The 27,398-nt window shown below is 37.8% G+C and overlaps 1 protein-coding gene across 1 annotated transcript in view; it reads left to right on the top strand.

Annotated features, from left to right (window-relative positions):
* The window catches only part of LOC128373891 (CUB and sushi domain-containing protein 3-like), a 276,110-nt gene that overhangs the window by 162,935 nt on the left and 85,777 nt on the right, over nt 1–27,398 (top strand). Inside the window, exons 11-17 of the mRNA XM_053334086.1 lie at nt 1,639–1,751; nt 15,555–15,737; nt 16,073–16,399; nt 18,141–18,335; nt 22,421–22,559; nt 25,543–25,730; nt 26,004–26,192. Of these exons, the coding sequence (XP_053190061.1) occupies nt 1,639–1,751; nt 15,555–15,737; nt 16,073–16,399; nt 18,141–18,335; nt 22,421–22,559; nt 25,543–25,730; nt 26,004–26,192 (1,334 nt within the window). The remainder of the gene's footprint in view (nt 1–1,638; nt 1,752–15,554; nt 15,738–16,072; nt 16,400–18,140; nt 18,336–22,420; nt 22,560–25,542; nt 25,731–26,003; nt 26,193–27,398) is intronic.

The raw sequence follows: 27,398 nt of genomic DNA, 5'->3' as shown, positions 1-27,398 counted from the left end.
GTGTAATTATAATACACTATGAGCCTTGCAAAAAATGTCAACGTGTGACCAAACATTGTGAAGTATTATGACATCTGACCTTATAAGTCACTATAAAATGCTTTTAATGTGTTATGATTATTGTTACAAAGGAATATTTATGAGTGCTTATAACTATAATTACACAGTGCTATAAGTAGATTTTCCCACATTATAAATATGTTTATAATGCATTATAGACATGGGATTCATAGAGAATGTTACCGAAAGTCATTTTCACTGATATTTTGAAATGATAATTCAAGCCTTAATGTTTAGACTGGATTTTGGATGTCAAAATCTATTCATTCTGAGGCAAAAATGCAGGCAGGACATGAAAGCAAAAAGTTAGCAAAAAGCTAGTGTGGCTAGTTGACTAATAACAGTGTTCCACAAGCTGTAAATTAGACAGTTTTTTATCATACACTTTATTGTCATTACCCTACTTTAATGTCTTTGCATTTACCCTTCTCTGCTGCTTGTATTATTTCTCCATGCAGTTATATAAACAATCAATATCAATAACAAAGTTCAATCACAATAAACCAACGCTTTGCTTATTTTTGAAATGGGGAGTGAAAGCATGAGCTAGTTTATAATAAACTCCCAATGTCCATCTAATTAAAAACAGGTAGTTAGCTAAAACATGCTCATAGCTTCTTCCGCACTTAAAAATCATGCATTCATGCTGTACCTCTCTCCCCACACAGTTTGCTACTTACCTACTGATAATGGTGACCTTGAATGTGCTCTGAATATTCACTTGTTGTACCTCTGTCGGCATGTAGCTTTGTTGAATGGATACATAGGGAGCATGTTCTGTTATCCTAACAGTCATATTAAGGCAACAAAACACCTTCACCAAAGTAATGTTATGAGATAAACTCCTGAAACATGAAAGTAATAACATTCAGAAAATGTGCTGCCTTTACTGCATTTTTGCATTTTCTTTCAGTGATGTGATAAAGCAGATTGTGTTTTTATAATGGCCAGATGCCCTAGTTGGCAACACCACTTATGTCAGTATAGCAAATGCTTTGTAAACCAATGAAAATATCAGGTCTAAGTGATCAGTAAAAACTACTATCAAGTTGTCTTCTCGTAATATTTTTCACTCTGGATCTTGATGTAAGTCATCAGCGGCCAATACAGCATAAAACTCTCCATCTTCTTTTTTTGCAATTACTCTCATTGTAAAAACAGCAGTCTACATTATGCGTGCCCCACTTAAAAATATGAACTGTTCTTTGAATTTTCAAAATGCTCTGCTGTGCCCAAAAGGATAACAGATGTAGAGTCTTTATAAAACGGATGATTTCAATTCACTTTGCAGACTGTCACTGTTAACTTTCATGTGTAAAAGTCGCTGGCAATCTCAAAAAAGGCCAGATAATATGTGTGTACTCTGAGCAATTAGTTCTCATGAGGCAGCGTTCTGAAAAACCAAAGCAAACCAAACCAAAGTATTCAATTTCAGCACAGTTTGTTCCAGCAATTTGTTCACACTCAGAACAGCACTTGAGAATTCATGGCTGTGATTGCAATGATGAAAACCACACTTTTTTTTGTAATGGTAATTATGAATCCAGTCATTTAATAGTAATATCATTTGTGTTCCAGCCTATCAGGTAGCTTTGTTCCTGACCTGATTGTCAGTATGACCCACCAGATGTGGCTTCACCTACAGTCAGATGAAAGTGTCGGATCTATAGGATTTAAGATCAACTATAAAGGTAAGTGCTGAGCATGAGAGAAAGAGAGGGGAGATTGAGGAAGTTATTTCTGTGTGAAGGGGCTGTGAAAAAATGAAACATTGAAGGTTTTTTGTGAACTTTGTGTTTGTAGACAAAGGTCTTTCATGTGGCCCAATGTACATTACATGTAACTTTCAAATAAGAAATAACACAGTGCTCCTCCTCACAAAAAGTTGAATGATCTAGCAGTAAAACTCGCTCTTGCTCCACCTTATCACACCCAGGGGTTTTGTCACCATATGGTATGAACTGTAGCTTATGGTGGCTGTGCAACTGACTTTTTACTCTTCTTGTTTCTACTAGTTTGCTACCTAACATTTAATTGATTTTATCAGAAAAGTATGTCACATAACAATATTTGTGTGGTTTTATCACTAAAATAAATCAAGAAGTAAACATATTGTCCTCTGCCAAAAGATGTTTGTGGTCCTGTTCCACTTACATCTAATCAGGTTGTCTAATTGTAATGGCTTTAAAAAGATCAGTTTCTCTGAGAGATGAAGAGAAACTCTATGTGCCATTATCCTGTAATAAATCAAAAACAAATCAAATCTACCAATCACTTACCTCAGCATGTATTAAAACACATTATATTAGATAATAGATATCTCACTTGATTCTTCTCTTTTCTGCTAAATTTTTGCAAACTCTTGATTTGAACATCCACTGAAAAGTTTGTATGGCACTTTCGTCCTGAGCAACGCTTTCAGAGAGTTCAACCAGGACACTCCTCAGACACTGATCCCTGACCTTATTCAAGACGTAGATTCTCACAGCCAAATTGCAGAAAATAAAAAGTCCTTTTTGATCCTGTCAGGCACAGACTTGGCAAAGCAAAATGAAAGAACCTTTGTATTTACCACTCGCTGTTGCTGATCTCTCGGGATCCTGCTGATAATGCCATTATGTGAATGAAAACATTGAGAACTGGCTAACTCATAAATGCAGAAACTCCAAGAGATATGGAAATCTTAAGCAAAGAGATTTCTTGATGAACACAAACTTGATCAACCAAGTAGACAACAGTTACATATCAAAATGCTGGTGTTGACAGAGTGATATGCCTCATCACGTCTGAAGGAAAAAAATGGAATCGCTCTTAGTTATTCAGGCAGAGCCCATGCGACCTTGTCCCTGGTCGCAACATCACTATACAATGGTCTCTATGGCAACAATTGTAGAGACAGGTCGGCTAGACTAGAAAGAAGACAGTTGTCTATCCCTCAATGTGTGCTTGTCTAAGGAGCTTTTCATACGTGGCACATACAGTGTATGAAAATAGGATCATTTGAAATAGGAACAATTTGAAGAAACACATTTCTTGCACAGATAGACGTGACACTGATACTTCCATTGATTCTCTTTGATTGTCGTGGAGTGGACACAGTTAATACTGTTATATAAAACTGTCCCACAGAGAGTTCCAAGGTGAGTCATCTTCAATGAGTCCAGCAGTACTTATGCTTTTGTTCACAGTTGATTTGCTTCTTAAATAAGATACCATCAAAAGCAGGAGTCAGCCCACTATTCAGACACAGACTACCTACTGTATGGGAGACTCCCAGTCGGAATGATCCTCATGCCTCTAGTATTATGAGATGAATATTAGATTAGAATTGAACAATTTGCACTTGTGGTCATTACAGGTGTTGGTGTGACAAATCTAGGAAACTTTGTAACTTTGATGTCTTAGGATCTTGCACTGAAAAGCCCTTGAGAGAAGAGGGCAACTTACCTGGATCAGACAGAACTTTTTAAAACTATAGAGTATATGTCACAGCAAAATACCTTTTTATATCTGTTAGTTTACCGTTAAGTTTTGAAATTAAATTAGTTTTTTTCACAACACCTGACCTTTATTTTAATATCAACTACGAGCTAGGTTTTTGTCCATTCTGATGATTCGGCTCTGACCATACGAAGAAATATTAACCTTTCCAAAGTTCTCTATTTGATGGATGTAGTGTGAATTTGATAACAGTCCATGAAACACAGAGAGGTGCTTTGCTGCAGAAATGAACTTTGTGTGCCTCATTTGAGTGTCATCATTTGTAGATTTATTGTCATAATGAGGTCACAGTGCTGAATTTGGTAATGCAGTGAGTTCCAAAAGTGGTGTGAAGATGACACATTGTTTTGATATATCTTTGCCCTTTTGTACTCCTTGAGTTTCACAGTGAAATGTAAATGATCACTACACAGTGATTAAAAGAACCTGCAGTCGTAATGAATTTTAGGTTTTATGCAATTGTTTTACATTTTCAAATATGACAGCAGTTCATATTATATAATACATTTTTAAACATCTCATATAATATAGGGTACTTAACTAATCAAATATAAAATTGTAAAGTACCACAAATCTGTCTTTTTACCAATGTGTCTTTTTTTTTTAAATGTAGTTTACTGTAAGTAGTGTAAGCCTGAATGTGCTCCAAACCATGCTATAGTTTAAAACACATACATTGATAAAGAACTGCATGTTTAAAAATAAAACCAACTTCAATTAAATAAAAAAATGCCTCTGCTTAGAAACTTAATCACAATAGTTGCATGTCGCCTAATTCATTTCTCCTGGGTAATATCCCAATAGGGATCAATACAAAAAATAATGGAGGCAACCACCATTTAAATCCATCCATGCTTATGATAATGCTCCATAGCGTGAGCATGGTGGTCTGATGTTCTTTCCTTTGCAGAGATTTAACTGTCTGTATTCAGTACAGTAGTTTTATTCCATACTTACATACAGACCAATGTGATGCATTTCAACTGTATTTACCCCACAAGGTTAATCAAATGACAGAAAATTGTCGCTATTGTAGGCGTTAGCTGTTCTGGATTGGCCAGATTTTTCGGCTGTTGTTAGCATCCCACAGATAAACTGGTTTTGTTTCATATTTTAGCTGAGATGTAGGAGGAAACTGCAGTACAGAAATGCCGAAAATAGATTTATGAAGATTACTTTTCTTGCTTGGTACATAATGAATCTTGATCACAGTTATTTAATTCACCAAATTTAAGTGATCCTTATTATATCTGTTATATATGTTTGTAATATTATTACTGTTATTTGTTTTTTTATTGTCAAAAATCAGTGTCAACCTGAAAAGTCCAGCATCACCCGTGTTCTATATTATACTCTAATAACCCACAGCAATAATGTTTCTCCTTAATGCTCCTCATATAGTGGTGTAAAGTTGTCAAAAGTATCAATACTGTTTAAAACAATATGATCTCTGTTAATTATACAAATATATAGTATTGAAAGTACCAAAGCTATAAAAAAAAATATATATATAACAAAAAAAAAAAAAAAACATATCTATAATCAGATTTTCCACCCAAGGCTGCATAAATGAAACAACATTATGGTATTGTCTCCAATAATGGATCCACCACGTGAGTTTTCATTTAAAAACAAACATTATCCTACTTTGTGTGCCGAGGACTTTTTCTGTTATTTTCAACAAGGCATCGAAAGTGGTATTGAGTATAGTTTACTTATACTAGTATAGTTTAAAATTCTGGTATCATGACAACCTTACTTCAGTGAAAAAAAACACAGAAAACATTCACCTGGATGTATATATCTTCACTCACACCCAAATACCTTGAAATAATTCTATCAATACTTAATGCATGATAAATGTGTTTGTCTGTGAGTGCTGGCTCCATCAACCACAAGATTTACTATAAAGTTGGGTGCTTCTGTTATTAGTCGGTGGCTGTGGGTGGCTGTGCGAGATGTGCGTGTGGTTTTGAGAAATGTGAGAAAGGGGTGTGTGTGTGTGTGTGTGTGTGTGTGTGTGTGTGTGCGTGTGTGTGTGTGTGTGTGTGTGTGTGTGTGTGTGTGTGTGTGTGTGTGTATTCCTAAAGCCACATCCCATAGACCTTGGCTATGAAATATAAACATTATCAGTAACTCTAGCCTTGCTGCAAAGTCACTGATGCACTACACACTGTATGTGCGTTTGTGTTTTTTGTGTGTATGTGTCAGACAGGTCCTCCATCAGTGAGCCAACGAAGCCCTACCAAGTCACTCACCTCTTTCACTCCTCACATGCTCCTCCTTTCCCTTGTCTCTTTCTAACTCTCTCTCCATCTCATTTTTCCTCATTAGCCCCCCTCTCTATCCCCTATTCTCTCATTCCCTTCTTTCTGAAATCATAAAACTTTGTCTGTCAGTGGCCCTCTAATGCACTTATGTTATGTCTCTCTGCTTTCTACCTTCCTTCATCTCAGCCCATTTCCTGTATGAGACACCCCTCTTCTCTTCTGTCACCTGTCAAATGACCAGTCCTCTGTCTATGTTTTGTATTTTTCACTCTGCTTTTTTCTGTCTCACTCTCTCTGTCCCTCTCTTTGTCTTGTCTCCATTCATCTATTATTAAAGTCAAGGTCACCAACCTGGCAACACTTTGACTCCACTCCCTGTTGTAAGGCATACAAATCACACACACATACATTATACACATTCGGTGCAGCAATCCGTCAGTCTACCCTAACCAAGGTATGTCACAGCCATAGATTTAAATGAGCACTGCAACATTATTGACATCATTTACATTACAGTTTCAGTGAGTTTCTGTCTACCACATAAACAAATGAATTTATCAAAAGCTTATATATTTCAGCACAGTCCATAAAGAGAGGTCATTGAGGTTTTAGAGTGTAATAAATCTGTGTGTGTGTATGTTTGTCCTATACAATATCTATATATGGAAGCCTTCTAAGTATACTATTTACTTTAAATATTCTTTTTGGTTTGAGATCAGCGACAATAAAACAGTGGCACAGTCATTTATTTTATTTTTCTATCAAATGAAAAAGGATATTGAATGTTTTGATGCATGGAAGCAGGCCAGGGTTTCTCCATGTGGTATTTTTAAAAAAGGTTACCTGACTTCTTTTTTTTCCACAAGGAATAATTTACATATTAGTTATATTTAACGTGTTTTACTTATATCTACAAATGTACCTTTGTTGTCCTTTTTCGGGGGTAGGGATGACTATGTTACATGTTTTGTGCTCCGCATGTTTTGGTTTTGAATACATAACCTCATGAAATGCAGCACAAATAGCAAACAGATTGCAAATAGATAGTTCCATTGTGTTATGTATGGAATAAATAGTGCATATCAAATTTGTGACTATGTGTTATCACTTCATAAAACACAAAGCCGACAGAAGAAATGCACATGTTGTTCTTCTTGTAATGGTCACAGAGGATGCCATACAGATGTAACATACGTACATGAAAAGTTTGTCTCTTAGAGTATCATATGATTAACAGTTATATTCGCATCTGGTGTGTGGCCACAGGAGTGTTAGGAAAAGGACAAATAGTATGCACTTGTCTTACTGTCACTTCTCCTATATTGGTTTGTAATCTTTGTTTTGGTTGCTAAGTCTATTTTTCAAAATGTTGTCAGATCTCTGTGGGGCTTCAGCAGTATTCCATCACCAGCTTGTCACATTTGAGGCTTTAAGGGCAGCCACAGAGTGGGATTTTAGGGCGCCATTGCTTTCTATAATTTAAATGCAGCAGCTGCCAGTTGGATTGATGTGGGATTCACACAGAGTAAACCTTCTGGTCCACTTAGAGGCACCAGCTGATTCCTGACTGTTGGATCAGGCACAGGTGCTCATTTGCCCTTACTCACCTGCTGCATAGAAAAGCGACATGTTGACCAGAGATGTAGAAGATAAAGACACCTGTACATCACAGTGATTGAATTGTCACATACACTGTTATGTGTGATGTCAGATGTGTGTCTTGTGTAACAACACATATGGTTGTCACAACTCATCAAAACTGTCAGGATACCAATCAGTTAGTGAGATTAAATGAGAAGGCTGTGCATTACATGTGTTTGAGATTTGGTGGCACCTGTTGTTGCCGTAGTAATGTTTAATACTACAGCAATCAGGCTTTTGTCAGAAAAACAACAGAACAGCTGGTGTACCCGTTTGTAGCGAAGCCAAACAAACACACCCTCTTTTAATAAACAAGACCGTCAATAATAATTAAAGCTATTTTCATGCTTTCCACTGCATGAGTACTTTTCCACACAGTAGCAGAGCATGACTCACTATGGCTGTTCCTTCTTGTTCCTCATTGTTTGAAAACGAAAAAACGCTATATTACACGTGTTTGATGGTGAATGATCATGGTTGGTGCTTACAATCCATAAATAGAGCTTCTTATGACTGCTTCACAACAAAAAACACCCAGTGTTTCCCCATTTGACAGACACAGTGATAACCAATAGCCTAATGTATGAGAGAAATATGTGTATGTCTTCTTGCTGGCTTTTCTGCTCAAACACTTCTCAATAACATGGTCTCTGATGATTTTTGACTCTATTGCCAGTATTGATAGTGAGTTGAGTTCAAGCAACATGAACTCATCCATGTTCTCAGATCATTTTTAATCCTCACCCTGTGGGAAAATGAGCACTCTCCATGGCAGTTTGTCACCAGCAAAGTGAGAAACATCCTCAAGGCTACACACACGTTGGGGAAGGCGGCTCCAGGCTGGCAGATAACTTCTTCTTTGCTGTTAGCATTGTCCTCTACAGGACTTTTGCGAGCATGCCAACTTTTATAAAAGTGGAGACAGACGATTTGTGTTGTTGTGTTTTTTAGGTTGAATGTGTCTGATATGCTTTTATATGTTTGTCTTTCTCTTTGCTCCTCCACTGCTCCAATGTTTGTTATTCATGATGTTCAAAGCATCCCCTCACACCCTACATTTTCACGGTCACCACCTAGCCCTAGTTTCCTATTTCAACACACACACACATACACACACACACACACACACACACACACACACACACACACACACACACACACACACACACTCAATTAATTTATTTTATTTGATAGCAAAAAGCAACTCCAGGATGAGGGCACAGTTTGGGAGGGTTTGGAGGCCCCCTACAGGTCAGAGACCCCCTTGCACCAGCCTGGGGTAAAATCTGTACTTGATTGGGGGCATGAAATGGGCAAAATATTAGGGACACTTTTCAACATAATGCATTTAAGCACCCACTACGACCTCAATAAAAACTATAAAATAGAATTCATGGCAGAGCTGTGTTGGCTTGCATTGGTTTGTACAGGTGTTCCTAATGAAGTTCACGGAGAGTGTAAATATGCCTGCAGGGCATATGGAAGTAAGTAATTACTTGCATTTTAGTGTTTTTTCAATATGGTGGCCCTTAATTATACAAAACACAGAACACTAACTTCAAATATTTGCAGTTAGTCTTACCTATTTGTATTGAAATACATGTGAATGGTGATTCTGAGAAATTGTTTCCGGCTATGACTCATTCCAGTGAGCCCTGGCTTTTTATAAGTGCATCCTTCTGGCGTTATCCCATTATGCTGTGTTATATAGAACTGTGCTAGGAGAGTACAAAATGCAGCATAAACGTCAAGTGTCTGCTTCATAGCCAGTAGTAAAGGAGGGTCTGATGGTGCACATGTTCATCTCATGACACATTTTTTCTAGATTTATCTCATAGCATGCTATTAGCTTACCTGGTATTACTCTGCAGCTAAGAACTATGCATCAAACATGTGAAATCACAACAAGTGACAAGTGAAAATTATCCTCACTGAATCTTAATGTTTCAGTGGAATTCATCTTTGGGCATCTGTTTGTTTGCGTTTTTTTTTTTTTTTTTCTCTCTCTCTTCTCTTTTCAGTATTTCATCACACGGAATAACGTCAGCTCTTACTTTGGAGATTTTATTTTAGATATTTCATCTGCTTTTAACAGTTTTTAATATGGGCTGTATTTTATGGGGTGGAAAGATGTCAAGGTGGATTTTTACTGCCCAGTTGACCCTTGGTTGACTGGTGTGTGTTTGTGTATGTTGAGAGGGACCAAGAGACTACAGTCTGTATGTATGTATGTGTTTGTATTTTCCCTCCATTTGTGCATTCATACTTTTCCCTGTGTGTTATTGCAAGTGTTTCTAATGCACTGCTGTTGTGTCCTCCAGCCTCAGCCTCAACTCATTTCTTGTATCAAAAATCTCTCTTTATCTTTTAGCTGATCACTCCTGTGTCAGTCAGTCTTTCTTTTTCTATGTATTCATTCTTCATTTGTTTCTGTGTTTCTGTGTTTCTGTTTTTCCCTCAGACAGAGGAAGCAAGTTGGTGAAACAATCCATGAGGGAAACAAATTTAATTAAAATTTCAATTTATTTTAATGCCAAACATGTTTAGTAGATGACCAAACTTCATTAGCATCATTAGGCTCAATAACAACAACCTTTCATATTTTTATAAAGGTAATCTCATCCTGTGACTAAAATGTTGACCATCCATTATGACCAGCATTAGTATATATTTTTCCTGCACCCCTAAGATTTTTGGGTTGCCAGGACCCAAAGGATTTCAATCTTGTTACAATACTGTAGTCAAGGTACTGAGCAGACTCTTAATCACAGTACTAAACAGTATTTCATTCAAAATGACTGAAACAGCATGAAATATGAATTCATGAAATATTCATTCACAACATAACTAGAAATGTGATTTAATTTTATAGTCAACCTTAGTATAGGGGTGTTGAGCCAAAGCTGGCTGTTTTTTGTGTTGGTGTGTGTACATGTGCAAATCTGTGCATGTGTGCCTTAGAGGTAACCTGGGAAGGGCGGGTTTACTTAATCCCAGAACTGTAAACAGCATTTCATTTTCTAGTCATGAATGATTGATTCATGTAATATTCAGTCCTCTTGTAGCCACCAGTGTTACCCATATTGAAATACTATATCTTTAGCTCATTCAGTCGAAATTCATTGCAAAAAATGGAGAGTTTCTCTCATTAAGACTTAATAATATAATCCATACATTTCAAATCATGTATGGCATTGGGCAGCTGAGCTGGCCCAGTGACTGTGAAGACTTGTCCTGTTTTTTATTCTGACTGATGGCCAATTCGAACATAACTGGCAACTTCCCTATCTAAGGGATTTCCTAAAATACAAAAATAGATTAAACTGACACGTTTTGACTATGCACTGCTGCACTTATGCATAACATACAAGATGTTGTTAAGTCCTCATTGATCATGAGGTCATTTGAAAGGCTCATCAAGATGGAACTCCAGATGGTTTAATGTTTCTTTAACCTTTCTTAAGTGTGTCTTTTATAGGTTTTATTCACTTGTTTTGATATCACACCGTGTGGTTAAAGCAATTGTGCAACATTTAATTAGTTATTCATTCAGATTGTGTAACTTTCTTTTCTCAGATGGTGAGAGATGGTGTGCTGTTCTCTCACATGTACTTTCTGTACATGGATGATTGTAGGAATCTTTGTGAAGGCAGGCACATCCTGAAATTCACTGATGATATTGGAATCACAAGCCTATTACAGGTACAAGGTCATAAGACAGAGTGCGGTTCTGTAGTAGAAGAGTTTCTACAGGAGAGCGGAGAGAAATATTTCCGCACCGTGATGTGTCCAGATCAAAGGAAATAGCCCAATTATTATACGTGATCCTGGAGACCAATTTGAAGAAAGTTACATTTATTGCAGAGTTACATCATCGATCCCTTTTGTGCACTTTGTGTAACAAGAGCCAACAGAGATTGTGTATTTTAATGAGAACAGAAAATGGATGTCTTTCTTATACACATCACTTATCAAATCAATCTCCCGAAACTCCTCAGTGGCCTGCTTTGGAAGCTATGAGAGGCAGGAAAAAAAAATTATATAAAAACGTCTGTATTGTAGTAATAAAGGTGGCAATTTTCATTCAACAGACCATCTTCACTGATGTCTACAGTGTGAACAAGTCAATTTGAGTCACTCCCTTTAGGTCACAGATTCAGACAACCTCAAGCTAATTAGACAGCCTGAATCTCTCATTTCATCTTCACAAAGCATACCTACTTGAGAGCACATAATAGACACTCAGTTTCTCTTCTTTTATGACTATTATAGTTACCTTAGATTATGATTTCATGTGGTTTAATGAGTTAATGCATCTTGGCTTTGCGTCAGTGCCATTGATAAGGGATGCACATATTCTAAATAAAGCCCATCAACAGCCAGAACTTGCAGTAGACAATTTATATGATATTATATGAACATCAGACTCAGAACGTAACTGTACAACTATACATTCAGCATTTGATCAGTATTAGCACCCTAGCAGTAAAATCATTTTTGCAATGGTCACAAAAGAGAAACCAGCCAATAAGCAAGTTTTTTTTTTCCTCTCCAGTCTCATTATCCTCCCAAAAATCTATTATCGTACTCTCGTAGATAGGGCATGTGTGTTGTGTGGTGTGTACAGTTTGTGTGCATACATGTGTATTCCCATGGACAATATATTGTGAGCCTGATAGAATGTATAGATGGAACAGAATGGAATAGGGGCTTGATGTGCAATCATAAACATAATATTGAAGTTGCACATGTACTGTATACACATTCACATGCACATACATATGGTTTAAGGAGCCTAATCCCATCAGCCTTGTTGTTACAAACACAATAGGATTATTTGTGCGTGTGTGTGTATGTGTATCACTATGTGATGTTCAGGGAGTGAAAGTGTGTGTAGCAGTACTATAGGAATGTTCCAACAGTATGCTTGTTTTCTCTCCCAAGCAATTTGCTCTCCATTCTTCTGCTGGTGTGAATGTGTGAGTGTGTGTGTGAATGTGTGTGTGTGTGAGTGTGTGTGTGTGTGTGTGTGTGTGTGTGTGTGTGTGTGTGTGTGTGTGTGTGTGTGTGTGTTCAGGCACAAGCATGTGGGTTAGGTAGGTAGTGATTGGTTGAGTCTGTGGGTCTCATAAAGACGGTGTCATGATGGAAATTAATGCAATACATCACAAACACGCACTCAGACACACACACACACACACACACACAAACACAGGCACCCACCTTTGCTTGCTGCCATGAACCACTCCTGTGAATAATACTGAAAATGGGAGAGGATAGCAGGGGAATAAAGGAGAGGAAAGCTGGGGAAATAGTGGGTATATTTCCAGAAATACCTTATCTGAAATTTTGAAGAGAATTATGGTGCCACAGTGGCACCTTTATTTAGAATCAAAGAAGGATCTGTTTTATTCAGTGTAATCAATTCTGTTCTCAATGGTCCATCCAGCACAGATCTTGTACCTGGAAATGACTGGACAGAGAAATTCACTGCTCATTTTAGTGGGAGGATAGAGAGTATTTGGTCTCAAATGTTCCCTCATCTCCAAAATCTATACCCTCCTCCAACAATAATCTTGCTTCACTTTCCTAGTTTCAAGCCATCGGCATCTCAGCACTATATGAAATAACCTTTCAAATGAAATAATTGTCCTGTGTTGTAGATATTATCCTAAATACATTTTAAAAAGAGCTATTCCCATATGATGGTCATTTTATTCTTTTAATTATTAAACATTGTTTAACTTCTGGTTATTTTCCCATTTGTTTTAAATCGTTCTACTATGACTGAAAAAGCCTGATTTGGATCCTGTATTACTCAATAATAACAGAGCAATTAAATTGTCATTTTTATGTAAGGTGCTTGAGAAAATTATTTCCACTCAATTAATATCTTTTATGAATAGTAATGATAGTCTTCACAGCTTTTAGTCAGGTTTTAGAGCTCACCATAGCACAGAGACAGCCCCATGAAGGTTCCTAATGATCTGCTCTTAAAAGCTTAGCACAGTATCTCTCACCACTGTTATACAGATGACACACAGTTATTTGTCCCTCTCCAAACCTCAGCAGCATTGATAATCTGTTTGCCTGCCTCAGTGAAGTTAAATGTTGGCTGTCCTAAAATCTTTCATAATTCAATGATGATAAGGCTGAGGTCATAGTTGTTGGCACTCAAATTCTACCAGCCTGCTTCACACTAAGCTTAGTTTCTTGACCAAAAACAGTAAGCAATCTACTAGAAAACTTGGATTTATTTTTTGATAGAGATCTCTCTTTTGGTGCTAAAGTGAAATATGTTGTCCAGTCATACTTTTTTCAGCTCAAATTTCTACCTATAATTTTTAACGCATCAAATAGCATTGTTCCAAATTATATCAAAACCTTAGGAAACTCCTTTGTGCCTGGACGTTCACTTAGATTGATGGATGGGGCTGTGGTTATTTATTGGTCTATCTATCGAGATCAGGTGTATTTTAAATGTCTTCTTAAAGCATTCTTTCATCAGAAAGCTGTTTTGAGTGTTTGAGATGTTGCTGTCTTTTATTATCCCACCTCTGGTCCATTTTATGCCCCCCTGTTTTGTGGTCTGTGTTTTTCTTTTGTTTTAAATCCGCATTTCTTTTTCTTTTTTCTTCTTTCTGTTAACCCTATAGTCAGACTAAATGAAGAAAAACATGTTGCAAACTCAGAGAAAGGAAGGCATACAGATAGATATGGATACAAACTTGCTCTAGGCTACATGAACTAAGAAGTAGAAACATTCTAGAAATTTGCTTGAAGCAGCAAACCAAGAGCCAGTCGTCTTCAAGCAAGAGTCTATCGTTTTTTTTTAATTTCTGTTCAAAGTGGATGATGTCTTGAGCTCTTGTACTGTAGCATGACTTTTCACAGCAGGAAAAGTTGACCATTGGATATTTGGGGCTGATAACACTGTATGGTGACATTTGCATAAATGTTGTTAAAGCTAGATTCCAGCAACAGACACTGAAAGAGCTGGCTGCCAAATGTAACTGACATTGTAACTTTTTTTTTTTTTAAACACCGGATAGATGTATAATAGTAACTTTCCATGTGGCCCTAACTGATCTCTTTTGCCTCACATGGTGTGAGAACATAAAGTTTCAGGGTATTCAAAATATAACACTTGATGATAATGGACTCTGGAAAAACATATTTTGAAGTGAGCATACTGAACATACTGCACCTCAGGTCAGCATTACAAGCCTGCATGCCAGTTGGCACAGTCTATTGTATATTTCTCATGTGTCACTCCACCTTGTTTTTACTTGTGAACACTGTTCATTTTCAACATGAATATTTTCCTCCTAACAAATATTACTTTTTGACAAATTACCTCCCAGCTGACAAATGTTAATAACTGACACATTACAATGCACCTTTATGCCAATGTTTTTAGTTTTGATTAAGCAGCTTAATTTTTCTACTCTATGCAATTAACTTTATTTTGCCAACCGCTGTATGTCTTTTTTTTGATAGAGATACAGTGTCCACAAATCTTAAGTTAAGATCCATGTTGAAGTATTAAGAAGTTGATATTCTATATTATAATTTTCAACAAATCCCATGAGAGCTCCAAAACCCACAATAACCTAGTCCATCTTTTCCCCAGCCAGTTGTGACTCTCAGCCCACTGCTTGGTCTCAATGTAATATTTAAAACTACAGTAAAACATGAATATACAGTATACTTAATTTTTCAAAAAGACCTACCAAACAGTAATCTAACAGGAGTATATAGTGAATTTGTGTGGGGATATTTTGTATTAGTATACATTTGGTGCTCTTGTGAGTACTTACATCAGGGCTGTGTATGTTCATTTTAACGAAGAAATGTGTCAACCAGTGCAATGGAGGCATTCAATGATGATTTTGAGGCCACATTAGGTTTTTGGCAACACAGACAACGATTGTAAACAGGAATCCATTAAATTCATTATTAGTTTTGGTCTTTTGACAGGATTTGTTTACTAGGAGAATAATACAAATATCTCCAGACTTAACGAAGGTCCACAAAGATGTTAATATGTTAATATCCAATTTTGAAACTGTGTCTTTACAGAAATAGACAAGGAGAGTTGTGGCGACCCTGGAACTCCTCTCTATGGAATAAGGGAAGGGGACAGTTTTTCAAATGGAGGGATTCTTAGGTTTGAATGCCAGTTTGGCTTCGAGCTGATTGGAGAGAGAACTATCTCCTGCCAAGACAACAATCAGTGGTCGGCAAACATCCCCATATGCATATGTAAGTATTACATTAAAGTACTATTTGTAGGTAATGTTCAGGGACATGGCTGCAGAGGAAAGAATTTCTCAAAAACCATGTCATATGCTCTGCTGTGATGTTGATAACATTCAATCTGACCTGTCACCATGGTGACAGTACAGAGTTTATTATGGCCTGGAGCAGATGATGACCGATGACGCTATGGAGATGAATATTTAACAGAAAAAAAAAATATCTGTGTATCTCTTTCCCCCTCCTCCCTTTCCTCTCCTAAATTTCCATTTCTCCCCCTCTCTGACTGTGTCCCTCTCTTTCTTTTTGTCTCTGCCTCTGTAATGGTCTTCTTCCCATAGTCCCCTGCATGTCCAACTTCACAGCTCCCTCAGGCACTGTCCTCTCCCCAGATTACCCAGAAGGCTATGGGAACAACATGAACTGTGTCTGGCTCATCCAATCAGAGCCAGGATCCAGAATCCACTTGGCCTTTAATGACTTTGACCTAGAGGCACCCTACGATTCCCTAACAGTGAAAGATGGTGAGACAAATGATGCCGGTGTCATCGGGAGGTTCTCTGGAGCTGAGAGTCCTTCCCATCTGACGTCCAATACCAACACATTGAGGCTAGAGTTTCAAGCTGATCACTCCATGTCAGGAAGAGGATTTAATATCACTTATAGCAGTATGTCATTTTCCTATTTATTTTTTTTAAATTTCAATTTCAATACAGTTTTATTTGTTCTGCTGCAAAATAGGGTTACATTTCCTAGTTGAAGTTTGATACATGGTTACAACAATGTGATTTAAGATCTTTTTTTTTTTGTTTGGTGACAGAATAATGCAAGAGACTCTGAGGCTGACGCATTGTTCTATTTTGAAGTTATAAAGCAGCACTTTTCATATAACCATATATGAATTTTATGCATGACTTTCAGCCTAGACCTCTGATGCTTGAATTATGGGTGAGGTGGTTTCATTGTGAAACTCCATCCTATATCCTATATGCTATCCTATATCCATCCAACTTTAAACCATTTTGTGACATAAATGTAATTTGTCACAATCAAAACTCAAACCATTTTCTAAACAATGTTAAAATGGCTTACAAGTAGTTCATTCTAAGTTTATTTATAGCAATGATTTTTGCCCTTTTAAATAGTGGATGTTTCATTTTAGAATTAAGCTGTTTTCAAACACAAGAAGGTAGATCTGATGTTAGATCAGACTGGAGGCTTTAACAACACTGAAAGACAAATAGCACATTTTATTGATAGAAGGGTTATGTGGTTATTACAGCAGCTAAGAATAGGGGTGTAGGTTGCAGAACAAAGGAAAATGTGGAAAGAAATGCGTTAACAGAACACTTTTTTTGAAGTTTTAAATTGGTTGTTGTCTGATATTTTCATCTCTGTGCGACATCCAGGATGTAATTAGCCCTGCTTAGCACAAAGACTTGAAGTGAGCGGAAACTGTTAGCTTACTTTTGTTCAGAAGTGAAACAGTACACCTTCCAGGAAATAAAAAACGGTCCTTTTAAACAGTTTCTTGTGTCTTAAACCTGTCAAAATAGAAACCAAGACATAAAGGTTTTAGCAGCAGTTAGCATTTCAGAAGTTCACTCTTCAATGTAAAATTGGCAGCTGTGAAAACTTTTGTAACTGATCAAAACCAAGGTGAGTCTTAGTTGAATTGATGACTAGCTTGTCAGACACCAGGATACAACTGCACAGTACATAAAGTAGTTTTGGATTTGTTGGAAAGCATATTTGTGTACTTTAGATATAGAAAAGATATAGAAAATTGATCTTCTCATCATACTGTTGTTTGTTCAAGGGTTATGTCCACAAGTTTCTTGTAGTCTATCTGTGATTTCAGCAAATATTGTTCACATATAACATTTTTTATTTTATGGGTCACTGCAGTTGTCATTTTTCATCATGTCTGTTGCATGCTCATACCATATTGTTGGTGTGCTGGAAAACATGACATTTCAAAGTTGGACTTGACAGCCTTATAATCCAATGGGCCAGGTCATGTCCTGAAGCAGGCATGTTTTATCAGAAGTTACATCCAACCCAAACACAGTGCAAATATACTCTCGCATGAGAAAAGACCAATATCAGAAAAAGTGTAAAAAAAAGACATGACTGGAATACAGAACGAACAGATTACAGGAGACATTTATAGATGTTTCCTGGCCAGAACTGAACAAGACATCATGTTGCAGCAATGAATCTATGACTGGTTCTCAGAAAGATCAAAATGATGAGCAAAATGTAGCCTATGAGTGCCTGTAAAGTATAGGTGTCATATTCTCTAATAATATTCCTTGTGTACCGTATGTGTCTGTCTCTCTCTGTGAGTAACCAATCTCCAATATCTTCCCAATCATATCTGTGCCTCCTTGTAACTTTTTACCCCAGCATTTGGCCATAATGAGTGCCCAGACCCTGGCATTCCCATCAACGCTCGCCGCTTTGGAGACAGTTTCCAGCTTGGCAGTTCCATCTCTGTGGTCTGTGAAGTTGGTTTCGTCAAAAGCCATGGAACCGAGACCATCTCCTGTCAGTTAGAAGGAGGAAAAGTCATGTGGAGTGGGCCAATCCCTAAATGCGAAGGTAAATATTGACTAGATTGCTGATTAAACTATTAACTTGGGAACTATGTGTCATCCAAGATATCATCATTACTGCAGCATAAAGATTGGAAATTATCTGCTGTCAGCACAGCTGAAGGAAAAAACAGTGGAGGTGGTCAGTTAACCTAAATGTCCAGGGAAATAACTGTTAATACTCTGCTGCACAGCCACTAGCTTACAAATATTTTCTGCAATAGTATATGAGTATATAAAACCCTTTCTTGTTAGCTCTACGTGGGTAGAGAGCTAGGACTGTCAAAGTGAATGTGACAATAACGTGTTAGTACAGATTGATTTTAAAACCACTAATTTGCTATTAATGTTTCTGTTATGGGTATTTAAATTGTAAGTCTATTGTCTGATCCACTAGAAGAGAAGGTAGTGGTAAGGCACCAATAAACTAGATGCTAACCGCCATAAAAGAAGAATAAGAAGATTATGTGTTGATGGCCCTTTGCCTCACCTGTCGATCTCTCTCAATATTTGTTTTGGTATTTCACTATATGACACCCTTTCTGCACTGTCCCCCAGAAGCTATTTTACACTAGGCCATTCTTGACTGGCAGACAGATGTGACATTCTTCCCTAGAGGAGGGACTTCCTCTCTCTATAAAAGCCTTATGTAATGTTCTCATTTCAGTCTTAAACCTCTTCTCGCTACCAGAAGAAAACTCTCAGATGGTTGATGTGGATAACAGACTACAAACACATTTCATAGAGCAAGCTAACCATTTGGCTGCTTAACAGTGCCTGGCGCTGCATAGCTATCTGAGTTTAGTAGCTGAGCTGTCACCAAATAGTAGTAGGTACTGTGTGTCCTAGCCCCATACTAACTGCTTACCACTTGTCATATACAATGAAATCGACTCAATGACAGAGCCTGAACCTTCCCTCACCATGGACGAGGTCAAGTCACCAGCTAAGGCGTGCACATTTGGCAACAAAATGGCTGAGACAGACACCCATTCTGCATGTGCTGGGTGCTAGTGCTGCAACTTCCCCAGCTACTTTGGTATTTTGCACATCCCTCCATCATCACACACTGATGGAGGCTAGCGCACCAAGCTAGCCTGTTGGTGACAGATGTTAAATGCCCCACCCAGGATTTAGCTTAGAGCCCCCAGGGACATACCATCTCCATGGGATGAGTCAACAACTTATTTTATTTATTTTATCTTATTATATTTGTTTATTTGACAGACAAGATGTTGTAAATAAGCCAGAATTAGCTGTGTGTGCTAATTTTCATCCATTGTCCGTAGTCATTTCTTAAGAACTTGACACCATCACCACGCTAACTGAAACCCAATGAGCTTGGCAAGAGAGAACCCTATCCAAGGAGGACTGGCGCTATACTAGGTCGACGTGGAAGATGAAGGTTTCTCCCACCTGCCCTAGGTTGAACCTCTGCTGGCATCTCACGTTCACCACACAAAGTAGTCCACAATGATTTCGGCAGGCCAAAGAAATTTAACAGCCCCAAATAATTTATCAGTGGTATGTGCTGTCAACCCCCTTTTGAGCCTTTGCAACAGGTAGAGCTTAAGATGCTCTTCTTTAAAACAGGTATATCACTCACGTTGGCCTCTGCAAAATGCATGAGTCATCCATGCATTGTCAGTGAACCCCTCATATACTGTATGCAGTTTTTAATGGGGGGTTTTAAGCCAAAGGTTTTAACCCGGCATTATCAAAATACCCTATTGAGCCGTCAGCTCTCTATCCTCCTCCTTTTTCCAGGAGTATGAATGGCTAAATGCACTCTGGCCAGTGCGACAATTACGCACCTATGTTGATAAAACAGCTTGATTCAGAAAATAAGAGCACCTCTGTTTGTCATGAGCTACACATTTGGGAAAACCTCTTGTAAAGTGGTGTTTTTCACACTGGATAGTGGGGACATGTCCTATAATAGCAAAGCGCTGCAACCCCCTGTAGGTCTGTGTGCTCATTCCACTCTTGATATGGTTACATCCTGGGCACTGTTTCAGAGATATGTGTGGCTAAACTGGACAACACCTCACACTTTCACCAGATTCTACAAATTGGATGTACTGCGCCTACACTATCTTATACAGTATTGAGCGTGGGTTCAGTATTGAATATGTCTATCTAACTGGCTCTGTGTTAATGACTAGTCTTTGAGTTAAGCTTGTCTGGCAATACAGGAGCCTCTATATCACATAATGAGATACGAATGTTGAAACGAATGTTGAAAGAGATTTTTCTGAAATATGACTGAGACATCTCACTCTCCTTGTCTGGAATGACGACGAGGTGTGTTAATTTAATCTGTTACTTTCTGCATCCATGAGTAGGCAAGGGTCTGCAAGGGTCTGTGTGATGCAAATGTTCTCATCAGAGGGTGTACATGTAGGCTCTATGCACTCATGTTCTGGAAAACATGAAGGAGGTTGATTTTTAAGCTAAACTTTAACCCTTTAGCATTAAGTTAGATTGCAACTAGGAAGGAACAATCAATAAAGAAAAAAGTATTGTGAATGGCAAGTTCAGCTTCAAAGCCCTGTCAGATTGGTCTGTCGACAAGATCAATTATTAGTAATTACTGTTAATGTGAAGGGACAATCTTTGTCATTTGTTTTGTGATTTCCAACAATTAATTAGCAGAAAGCAAGCACATCTTGTCCACTCCCATGTTGATATGAGTATTAAAACTTGAAAAATGTCCCTAGAGATTACATTTTTAAATGGACAAAAATAGGTGATTAATCTGCGATTAATTGCAATGAACTATGGATGGTCAGATTTATTGTGATTAAATATTTTAATCGATTGACAGCCCTAATATAAATGTTAGATATAATTGGACACATTTATCATATTTGTATGTTGTAGTTACAAGGAACCACAGCCACTACTTTGGGAAGTCAAGAAATGTCTTTGCATTAGTTGTTACATGTCTCCACTGTGACTGCTGCTATTTAATATATGATTACTGTTTAAATTATATATATTATAATTAAACCCATTCCTGACTATAATATTTTCATTTATTATATCACCATTAAAATATATAATAATTTGTCAAGGTAGCATTAGTGCAGAGTCCAATCAACACTTTGTATAAAAGTACAGAAAAAAGACATTTGACTTTGACCTGTTAATCTTAAATGGAATAAAAAGTATACTTTACACACTACACTACATCTTCTAGAGCGGGTATAATTAACTGAAGATAATTGTAATACAGGAGCTACTATTAATCATACAATTAATCATATATAACTACTTTGATGGAAAAACCATGTGTATTCAAGGTGTGCCAACCAGAACAAATACACTTCAAAAAGAAGTTAAAATCTGAACCAGATAAAATATGAAAGGCCGGAACACATTATTTCCTGTCTAATGTAACCTTTTAAAAGCAGATAAAGTTCTCCTAATTCTTATTTAGAGTTATGAATGATCATCATGAATATGCTTGATTGTTTGTGTTATTTTAAGTGTTGGTGTTTGTTGTGCATGCTATTTAAGATATTGTGTATGGCACAATTATGTATATCTCTATTTTCATTAATGAAAGAGAATAACAGAGCATGCAGTCCATCTGTATTTTTAATGAACATGCAGTAGAACTAATCTAATGATGCATGTGTCCATTAGTCTATGACCTGATTGTTGCATACAAAGTTATTCTAAGTATGTTCAAGATTGTTGCATCCAAATCTGCTGTTCCCCTCAGCTCTATTGAGCACTTTTGCATCTTTAAGCAAATGTTTGGGTTTTAGGGCAACTTTACTGATTAATATATTTTCCAGGACCAAAGAGGCTATGAGAGAAAGTGAGCTGGTGAAGATAGTAGTGCATTTTAACTGCTAAAGAAACAGATATTTCCCATCTGTGCACAGTTTTGTTTTGGGTTTTTTTTGTTTTGTTTTGTTTTTAAATCAATGTTTATCAGACAACAAGATTAATTTAAATAAAAGTGCAAGTTTCTTATATTTTACTCACTCATCAAGCTGGTTTTAGACTTTACTTTTGAATCAAATCATCTCTAATTTTTCTTCCCACACTTTCCTTTCTCTTTCCCCTCTCCTCCTCCAGCTCCATGTGGAGGCCACTATTCAGCCCCCAGTGGAGTGATTTTGTCTCCAGGGTGGCCTGGTTACTACAAAGATTCCCTCAGCTGTGAGTGGGTGATTGAATCAGAACCTGGTCGCTCCATCAAAATCACATTTGACAGGTGGGTGGAATAATTCTTTGATCCTCCATATTAGAGCTCTGAACTGGTGGAAGTGCACTGATGCATCAGAATCACCATCTATTACTTTGGACAAGCAAAGATTTACAAGATTATAGTTAATGGGGGTTCACCAAGAATACAATAATCAGATTTTATAGGCTATAATTAATACTGAGAGTTATTGATCAGGAGGGCAGAGTATTATTGGTTTTATATTGTTTTGTATAAATTCTCTTAGCTGTGAATAGCAACCTCAGGCATGGTGCCACCATTGGCATGCAGTAGCTTAACCACTGGCACACTAGCAATAAATGTAAAATAATAAATAAACCACATTTGGCTGTCATGGCAAGACACTGTGATTTGACTGCAAGGGAGGAGCTCTGCTTCTTAAAACCAATGCCTGAAACAACAAAATGTGACAACATGTTTTTATGGAGCATTTTAATGAACAAGGGATTGACATTAGCACGATTTTTTAGCAACAGATGGTGACACATCACATCAATCACCCCATGATGAAACTCCACTGCATAATACTCCAAGAAAACCACAGTGAAAAGAATTCAGGTCTTAATGAGATCCTGGCTACAATGGTCAATGTTGACTTCCATAGTTATTCGATCCGCTCTGACACCCAAACAGTTCCAGTCCCTGCTCAAGGAAACGGACTGTTCATACAAACATATCCCTCTCCACTCAGTGGTTAGGTGGCTAAGCTGCCAAAAAGTTTTGGACTGGTTTGTTGGCTGCCTTGATGCCTTAAAGACCTTCCATGCTGAAAAACACAGGAAACCAGGCCAAGACTATCCAGTACTCATAGACCAGAAGTGGGTTGTGAAACTGTTTTGGTTATGTTGGATACATGGGTGGCTTTGGTTGGAAATCTGGCAATTTTTTCAAGCAACGTTGTTACCTCCACTTTCCGCAACTTCACTCAGAGCCAGTGGAAACCAAACTCTGCAATTGCCTTCTAACCATGTATTTAGGTAGCCTGGGTAAACCCGTGCTCTCTTTCCAGCAACATTCCACTTCGCTGAGAAAGTTAGCATGGCCACCAAGACAAAATAGGGAATCAATCACAGAACAGGGAGTCGGGCTCAAGGCGATGACGACTGTAGAGCGACTCTGTTTACATCCAGCATGGCGGCCACGGAGGTGCAGCAACCGTTCAAAGCAGCAGTAGACTGTGTGCTAAATAAATTGGAAGGCAAGTTCACTTTGAAAATAGAACAAAAAAATTTGAAAATACAATCAGCAGGTTTGAGTCAGCATTCAGAACACGATTTGCGGAATTTAAGAAGTATGGGCCCACATCCTCTTTCTTGATCAAATCCGATAGATTTGTCTGGATTTATCTCTGACAGACTGGCTGGATACACAGGACATGGTAATGTAGCTGATTGAGCTGAAGAGCTCAACACTGTGGGTGACAAAGTTTTCAGACCCACGGAAACAGCTTGAAACCACAGCAGGGCATGATCACGGAACTTGGATCTTCACCTGCTGGATATCTCTACTGGAGAAGTTTAGCTGTCTCAAGAACATTGCATTGGCTTTGCTGACAAATTTTGGCTCAACTTATCTTTGTTAGCAGACATTCTCACATGTGAAGAGCATGCTCAGCCCCTCCCGCAGGCATTTGACAACTGACCACTATGAAGCTTGTGTGCAACGTAAAATGACTGCAAAGAAAAGCAGGGCCAGGGATCGTACTGACTGGTGGGCATCTGTTCATTTGTAGCACAAATGTTTTTGCATAATGGAGCTCTTTGTCCTGGTCTTTTTTTTTTCATCTCAGATGCAGATTTTTTTTACATGGCAACATTCTTGTAGAGTGCTCACATTTCTGTTTGCTACATTTAATTCTCCATTTTTGACATTTGCTGCTATTGCAACACTTTGTAAATGAGGGGATGTCATTGAAAGCAGTATCCTGAAATGAGAACTGCATATAATATGTAACCACATGGAGTAAAAAAGGTTGGCAGGGTTAATGATTTCAACTCAGATGTGGATGTTTTCATAAGGATGGCAGCATTCTTGGATAGTGCTCATATATAATTACAATGTCTTGATTGTGGGAGAAAAATGTTTAATTAAAAACTTGGTATGCACGTTGCCTATACGGATAGAATACAATTAAAGATCCGTGGAATGAAATACGATCCAGCAAATATGTTAATTGTTACAGATTATTGTGTTTAATGGCAGAAAAACACTGGATAAATCTGGTAAGTTATCACGCTGCAGCCCTGTTTACAAGTGCGCAAGTAAAATACGTCTGTGTCTGCAGACTCCATAAAGTATGAATGGAACCGTATGTAGGTCAGTGATTCATGTTCAAGTTCACAGATATCTGTGGACGTAGAATGCAGAAAGTATGAAAAGGCCCTAACACACACATAAACTTTTTGGAACCTACACTTTTGAAATGAATCTGGAGCCCCTTGCACACTCATTAGTAAGAAAATTTGAAAATGGCACTTCATATCGAAAAGGTTGCTGACCCCTAATTTAGAGGGTCCTTTAAAATCATATTCATTGGTTTGAGTTTCTGTTCCAAATGTATTTCCTTGTAAAGTGCATTTAACGATACTGACTAGAACAACCTTTAGACGGCTTGAAAACCATTAAAGACTGGCTCTCCTAAAGTTTGAATCCTGTCCTATTGTAGCATGTTCACAAAAAAAAATGAACAAGTACTAGTACGATTTTTATTGCTGAAGTTGTGAATGTTTCTTCTCCAACAGTTATTTTAAAGCTAAATTTAATTTGTAAATGTATCAGGTTTTAAGGATTATTGGGCATCAAAGTCATTCAGTCACAAATAATGAGGAATGAATACAGCAAACAGACCATTTTGTGAAGACCATAGATGTTTCTGTCATTTTTTGTCATTGACGACATTGACAAAATAAGATATCAGCATCAAAGTCCTGATAAAATATATGTATGTGTTTATTCTGGTATTGTCTCACAGATTCCAGACAGAGCTGGGTTATGACTTCCTCGAGATCCACGATGGACCCAACGTCGTGGCTCCTTTGATTGGATCTTTTAATGGGACCCAGGTGCCACAGTTCCTGTTCAGCAGCACCAATTCTCTGTATCTGTTCTTTACCACTGATAGCAGCCGATCGAATGCTGGCTTCAAAATATTATATGAAAGTAAGTCAGAAAACTAATACAGTACATTTATGCATATACACATTCAGATATGCATTCATGAGCACAATATATTATCCTCTATGCTTGTCCATCTATAGTATATAGGGGAAAAACTTTTTCACAGAATGTCTCTGACTTCCCTCATTTTGAGTGTGAATGATCCCACCAGACAAACCTGTCAGACCACCTGAGCTATCGATTAGGCAGATCAGCAAAACCAAACACAATAAAGCTGAATACCACCTCAGACATTATACCCCTTTTGTTTTTCAGGTGTCACAGTGGACAGCTACTCATGTCTGGACCCTGGTATCCCTGTCAATGGTATTCGGTATGGACAGGACTTCTCCATAGGATCCACAGTGTCATTTGGTTGTGATTCTGGCTACAGACTCAGCCATGAAGAGCCGCTAGTATGTGAAAAGAACCACTGGTGGAGCCACCCTTTACCTACATGTGACGGTAAATAACTGAAAAGATCATGTAATTAGAGGCATGTTGAGGAAGATGTGATTTACCACACTGAAAATATAGGACAGATATTGACACATTCTCCATCATAATTATAGGAGCTCATGAAAGTACTAATGTATGGTACTTAGTTGATAATGGTACTTTCCTCACATTAAAATATAAATTATCATATATTAGTATATATATATATATATATATATATATATATATATATATATATATATATATAATTATTATGTATTAATATATACATTGCTATTGACTTTTTTTTACATATATAAATGTAAGACCAAACTGTTTCACATTATTCTAGTGCAAAGACAGTACATCAAATGCAACACAACATTTCATCTGGACAATGACACATTCGAGGACATTCTGACATGGCAAGGTCAACTTTACTGCAGACTTGCTCATCATCTTGCACAAACAATTTATGCTACAAATGAGGATATTTGTTCCAAAATGAAATATCCATGAAATGAAATGACTTCCCTTGTAATCAGATTCATGTAAAAAAAAATATATGATGAAAGGTAAGATAAGTCCACAGATTTTGTTATTATTTCATTTGTGTGAAAGATCAGCAGTAGAGTCTGCCGTCTCTATGGAGAGCTGAGTCACTTAGAACATGTTGTTCTGCGACAAAACCACTAGTTGAATCGCAAACACACACATGTGGGTGCACACACACATACACACACTTTGAAGCACACAGGGGCAATTTGCAGTGACGGCTACTGTGGCTGATTGAGGATGGTTTGAAAAGAAGATTAGAGATATGTGGGCATGTAGAGTGTGTGTGTGTGAGTGTGTGTGTGTGTGTGTGTGTGTGTGTGTGTGTGTGTGTGTGTGTGTGTGTGTGTGTGTGTGTGTGTGTGTGTGTGTGTGTGTGTGTGTGTGTGTGTGTGTGTGCGCGCGCGCGCGCCCCCATGTGCACTATATGTCAGCACATCCTCTATGTGTACTTGTGGCTGTGTGTGTAGTGCTTTTATCCATGTGCCTCCTGTCACCTTCTCTCCTGTGTGAACCATGAACACAGGAAGGTTTGAGGTAAGGTTGACGAGAGCCTGTGTTGGCTGTCACCTCCTCTCTCTTCTCTCTCAAATCAAGGAGTGAGAGAGGGCGCGGGAGTGGATGAAGGGAGAAAGGAGAAGGATAATCTCTCTCTCTCTCTCTCTCTCCATCTCTCTA

The sequence above is a fragment of the Scomber japonicus genome, chromosome 15, assembly GCF_027409825.1.
Source record: "Scomber japonicus isolate fScoJap1 chromosome 15, fScoJap1.pri, whole genome shotgun sequence".
In the NCBI taxonomy this organism is placed as follows: Eukaryota; Metazoa; Chordata; class Actinopteri; order Scombriformes; family Scombridae; genus Scomber; species Scomber japonicus.
The sequence above is the reverse complement of the archived record's forward strand: the minus strand, read 5'-3'. Positions and strand labels throughout refer to the sequence as shown.